This window comes from Mirounga leonina, unplaced genomic scaffold (assembly GCF_011800145.1).
Source record: "Mirounga leonina isolate KUSES-001 unplaced genomic scaffold, KU_Mleo_1.0 Mir_53, whole genome shotgun sequence".
NCBI lineage: Eukaryota > Metazoa > Chordata > Mammalia > Carnivora > Phocidae > Mirounga > Mirounga leonina.
The window spans coordinates 38424202-38430201 of record NW_023270807.1 but is presented as its reverse complement, the minus strand read 5'-3'; the positions used below and the strand labels follow the sequence as shown (position 1 = coordinate 38430201).

Here is a 6000-nt window from a genome sequence, read left to right as displayed (position 1 = left end):
GCCGCCGCCACCGCCGCCGCTGGGGCGCGGGGCGCGGGGCTCGGGGTCCCCGCCGGGGCGCGGGGCGGGCGGGGGAGGGGAGCGGGCGGGCCGGGGCTGGGGGCCGGGCTCACGGGGCGTCCTCTCCCCGCAGCTGCTGCCCCGCCGCACCGACTGGACCGGGAAGGAGCATCCCAGGACCTACCAGAATCTGGTGAGACATTCACGTCGCGGAGCAAAGAAACTTTTCCCCGAGTCGAATAAAAATTGAATTTCCCGCAATTTTTTACAGAGACAAAAACTTGGCCCCAGAGCGTGAAAGCTCCAAAGGCCACGGGGAGGGTTGGGAGGCCGTCGCGGGGGCTTCGGGGGGCAGTGGTCGGGGGGACCCGCACCCCGAGGCCGCAGGGGCTGCCGACAGTTTATTTGTGATATTTTGTTAATGTGCTAGAAATAAAGATACGTCATGAGTGTTGTGCAGTGCAAGGCCGGAGGAGGAGGGGCCGGCGCGCGCGTCCGTGCGGGCGCGGGGGCGCGCGCGAGGCGGCGGCGGCGGCGGCGGGAGCGGCGCGAGGGAGGAGGGCGCGCTTGCTCGCTCGCTCGCTCGCTCGCTCTGCACGCGCGGTCGGCTCGGCTTTCTCCTGCCCCACACAATGGCTGGTGACTAACTGCTCCGAAGTGGCATTAGCATTTCACAAGCAGGCTATTCAGCCGCAGCGGAACCGTAGCAAGGCGTTATTTTTTTTTCTCTCTCGATTCTTTTGCTTTCCTTAAATTCAGAGCTACGGTTTTTGTTTGAGGGTTTCAGTTGGCCAGAGGCTCATCTTGCTTTTACCAAAACACATTCGCAGAAGTGCAAAAGCCTGTAACACTCTAAAAGCCAGAAGTTTAACAGACTTTTTCTAATTTTGCTAATTCTTGTGTTATTCCGCTTTTTCGGTTAAAAACTATTACTGGAGGCCACTGAAAAGTTTTGATTTTTACCCTTATAGTTATTGTGGTACGGAATCTGGCAAGTCAAAGTTTTTCAGCTTATATTGGGATATATTTTGTTTAATAGCATGAAAAATACCGGTTGCTTAATTTTGTGGGTTTTCAAAGTGAATGTGTTTAGTAATTTCTAAAAATTGTCTTCTGAAAGTGGACCTATTAAGTATTGTGACTGGAAAAGTAGCGTATTTGTATTCGGTTGTTATATTTTCCATATTCTGTCTTCCAAACTGATTTAGGTTGTATGAGTATGGGTGTGTTGGGCAGTTAGAGCAGTCGCACGGCCAGGGGACTGGGGGCGGGGGGGGAGGGGGGCTTAATCTGTGCAGGGCAACTGATTCAGAACTGATGTTTTGAGGTGGTTATAACGAGTGATGTTACTTCGTGAAGGCTTGTGAAATGGTTAGGAAGTTTCAGCTACTTCAGAATTGAATGTGAGGTGAAGGCATGACGTGATTTTGATGGGTTTTGTTTTCATTTGGATGTAGAACATCTAACTTTTGGATCTGAATCTCTTATGATTTACTCTAAGTTGTTAAGTTCCCACAGATGTTGAAATGAGGGCAACTTACGTTTAGGAAATTTAATGGAAACTTAACAGTGTATATGTTTACAACTTTGTTAGTTTTCAAGTAGTAATTGAGGCTAGTTTCATTTAATACTTTGCTACAGTGAATGATTTGGGGGGGCGTGTAAATATTTGACAAAATCCCTAAGTGGATTCCACGTCTTCCTTATTTGAAAAAAAAATTAAAGGAGATTATAATATTCTGTTTTTAAGAATCGGGCAGATTTTATAAAACTTTTTTTGCATTTCTTTTTACAAAACTCATCCTTGCATCTCATAAAAACCCACAAATCCCTGTCACTGAAGATTGCTGTGTTTTCTTACCTTGGAAACTCTTAGTAATAATATATTTTTAAAAATGAAACAGCTGATGGTGTCTTTCCAAATTATGGGAATGTCTGATGCTTGTAAGAATATCATTTTGTTTTCTCTAGTAAAAACAGGGGTACCAATGTTCATTTTTAATTTGGGGGGGAGGGTTTCTTATCTCTCAGATATTAATAAAATGAATTTATATTCCCTGTCTCTTTATCAGAATTGGGACAATAAGTGGTGTCTTCATTAGTGTTGTTATGTTTTCAAAATCCACTTATTTTGCATGGAAGTGGATTTTCTTGTTTGGAGTGTTTTCACCTTCTTACCGGAATAGTCGTGTTGGTGTACTCATGAGACGGTTAAGAATTCTCGGTAACATTTGGAGTTCTCTGGTTCATTTACTCTTTTTATTCATTTAGCATATTAGTCAATCTGTATCTACTGGATACAAGACACCTTTTGGAGACTTTTATATCCATCAAACTATATATCTAGGTGTGTGGGTATTTGGTTTAACTTTGTTTGACTTTTTGAGAATCAAACATTTTGGAACACTAGGTTATCTGAGTACATTTTTGTTTAATAGTAGGATCTTGAAATTTTATGTCTAGGTAAGCACATGCAAAATCTCTTGTATAGTGTTCTCTATTATCTTAATTCATTCTTATGACCTAGAAAACATTTAAGTTGCCTTCAGTTGAACTTGAATTTACTTAACATTGGTTTTAAGTTTATTTTGATGAGTTAAACGAAAATAACTATTGTTTGTGGTTTCAGTAGTGTCTACCTATACCTGGAAATTTGTTGCTACATTAACTGATAAATTGAATAATATTTTAAATGGAAGAATTTATATATCAGATTGACCTTTCTCGAAAAACCTCAAATTACAGCTATTTAAGATGGTGTATAATATTTGTACTTGGGAGGTTAAAAACAAGCATAGATCAGTGTTTGTACTCAGCCTGCAAATAAAATCACAGTGATTGAGTTTTGATCAAGAGGAAAGTAGAGTTTTAAGAGTAGTTTTAAAGGTTTACAGCTAAAAAAAAAAGATGTGCTTATTTCAGGTGTGATTGAAAAAGTTATGATAAAACATGATTATATTACCATCTAAAGATTTAAAACATTTTTAACCGTCAGTAGAATTTGATAGGAAGTTGAGTGGTTTTTTTCTTTTTTATGGTGTATGTTTAATCAGATTTTATATTTTTAAATATAGGTTGATTTTAAAACAGGATATATTATAAGCTTTCATTAGAATTCTAATTTTTTAAAAGGAGCCATGCATTGGTGGCAAACTTTGTTTAGAACAGGAAAACTCGACTAATTTTTGGACCAAAGAGAAAGCTTTGTCATTTATTTCTGTTTGATAGTGGAATTGCTTGGTTTATTATTGAATAGTGGTTATTAGTTGGTTTTGCTATCTAGTTGTCAACTTACTTAGTGGTGATTGCGTGCTTATGAGGCAGAATTTTTAAACATTTTACCAGATTTAGAATTCTGATTACATTTCTTACTTACAGGGCTTTTTTTTTTTTTTGAACTAGGTTCATGTTTTGCTAATCTGTTAAAATGATGTAATTCTTATTTTAATTTTTGTAGCAGTATTTGGTTTTCTTAAAATCATTCCACTTATTAGAAATCTTTCTGTTCAAGTGAAGGACTGGGAGTCAGGAGATAGGGATTGTGATTTTTAGCCCTGCAAACAGTCAAGCCTACAGGTTACCTCAAGCAAGTCATGGAATTTCTCTGGGCCCGAGTTAACTCATTTGTAAAATAAGTGAATTAAAATTTTTCTAATCTGAAAATCTGATTTTGAACTAGAAATAGTGAAAAATTGTCTCTAAAAACTCAACTCTTTCATTTTGTTGTTGATATCCAAAACACAAAAAAATAGATATGGAGAAAACATGCAGAGTAGAAAATTGTATAAATGCTTTTTATAGTGCCATTCTTAGGTTGTAATATCATATCTTCTTAGAGATAGATGAAGATTTTTGAGACACTAACCACATTGTAGACTACCTCTTTATTCTGTAATTAGTATGTATTTCTCCATGGTTTAAGTACTAGTTTTCATAAATTATTACTGGGCTTAAATTCAGAGAATAAGAACCATGAATAGGATATACTTAAGTATATCTTAAGTGTGCATGTATTTAGAGTATGCTGATTAATGTGAAAGTTAGGGGACAAGTTTTAGGGGAAAAAACACGTTTTTGAATGAGGTATTGCTGTCCTATATTAAAGATCATACGGTGTTTTTAAAACCTAACCGGTATAATTTTCGGAGTGGGGGGGTGACAAATAATGAAGTGAATGTGCCTAATACAGTTACCGTTTCCTTTTTTAATAGAGTATAAGTAAAATGGTAAGCTCAGCTTGGTAGTCTCTAAGAGAGGGCTTTAATATCTCAGTAATCCTTATAATGAGCAATACATTATGTGTTAGGGAAATGTTACATGCTAAAGGGCTGAAATGGGCAAAACTTCATCTTTTCTTACCCATACAGTTGTTCTATTGGTATATGCCATTATTACAGAAGTTTGAGGCATTTACAAAGATTTTTAAATGGAATAAGTACCTGTTAAATTCTTTATACTCCTGAATAATTGTAAAGTGGCTTTGAACATAAGGGGGAGTTGGATTATCCCATCCCCAACTACACAATAGTATTTTTTTTTTTTTTTAAGATTTTATTTATTCATTTGAGACACAGAGATACAGATAGAGAGAGAGAAAGCATGAGCAGGGAGAGAGGCAGAGGCAGAGGCAGAAGCAGGCTCCCCGCCAAGCCAGGAGCCCGACGTGGGGCTCGATCCCAGGACCCCGGGATCATGACCCGAGCTGAAGGCAGACGCTTAACCATCTGAGCCACCCAGGCGCCCCCACAATAGTATTTTATATGACTGTTTTGAGGCAGAATAGTACTGCTGGAGTCTGTTCCCCAGTCTGTAAAATGGGCTAATAAGAGCGCCTAATTTGTAGGATTCTGTGAGTGATAACTGGCACTTCAGAAGCACTATGTAAGGGTTTGTGATGCTATTATCAGAACTTTAGTCATGGTAGTAGTTTCCAGTTATTGCTTTATTAATGCATGAAAGTTTAAGAAAAACAGTTTTATTCCAGAAACAAGTGTGCATAATTTTCTGAACATAGCAGCTACAGTGTAAAAAAGACTGCTTTAAACTTTCAGAAGATACTGTCAGTATAATTATGTTGTAGATCCAAGATGAAATAAGTAAGCCTAAGATATAAAGAAAAAAGTATAATACCAAAAATAAATAATTTTTAAAGCATTGTGGATAGAATTCTAGAAAAGTTTTGGTTGTCTGTATAGTGATTCTATAACTGTTTTTGTGGACCAATTAACATTAAGAAATGTTTGGGTGGTTGAAATCTCCAAAATTGATTAGAGAATATATGAAGGTTTTGTATCTTTTGGTAATCAGATGACATTTAGGAATATGTGAATGGAGTTTGGCTGTTGCTTCTGTCTCCTTCTGTTCAGAGATTTGTGTAATTTTAAACTCACGATAATTTGTATTTTTGAAATTGTCAGAGAGGAGATGTTTTGTCAGTCTGGCTTAAAAATGTATATTTTAAACAGCTTAATACAGACTTTTTGAATTAATCTTTAAGTGAGGACTAGGTTAAATAAATCCTGTGAATGCCAATTTTTTAATCCACTCAAAATTTGTCAGACCACAGGTTTTTGGTTTTTTTAATCTAGAAACTCCTTCTCTTGTCTACTGAAGTCGTTTTCCTTTTTCCCAAATTTTGTAGTTATCTATCATGTCACGACAGAATTTTAACAAATAAAATTGTATCCTAGACAACTTGTTCTGGACAAGAAATACTAGACAGGTTCATTTTATTGTTTACATTTCTGAATTCACAGGAAAGTATCTGTAATACTAAGCAAAGCAGAAGTTAACAGTGTACTAAGTGTATTCATTTTGATGAACTTTAATTGAATTCAAGAAAGTCAGGTATTAAAATGAGTATTTTTGTTTTTTGTTTTTTCATTTTGAGTGTATTTTTCTTTTAAGATACTTAAGTTGCTTTTGTAATTACATCTAAAAGTAATAAAGGCTGTAATATAATAGGAACCAAATTTAAAATTTTATAAATAAATTTAAAAT

General features: G+C 36.9%; 1 protein-coding gene across 1 annotated transcript in view; it reads left to right on the top strand.

Moving 5' to 3' along the window:
* The window catches only part of PHIP (pleckstrin homology domain interacting protein), a 135501-nt gene that overhangs the window by 760 nt on the left and 128741 nt on the right, over positions 1–6000 (top strand). The window contains exon 3 of the mRNA XM_034991212.1: positions 111–193. Coding sequence (XP_034847103.1) covers positions 111–193 — 83 coding nt within the window. The remainder of the gene's footprint in view (positions 1–110; positions 194–6000) is intronic.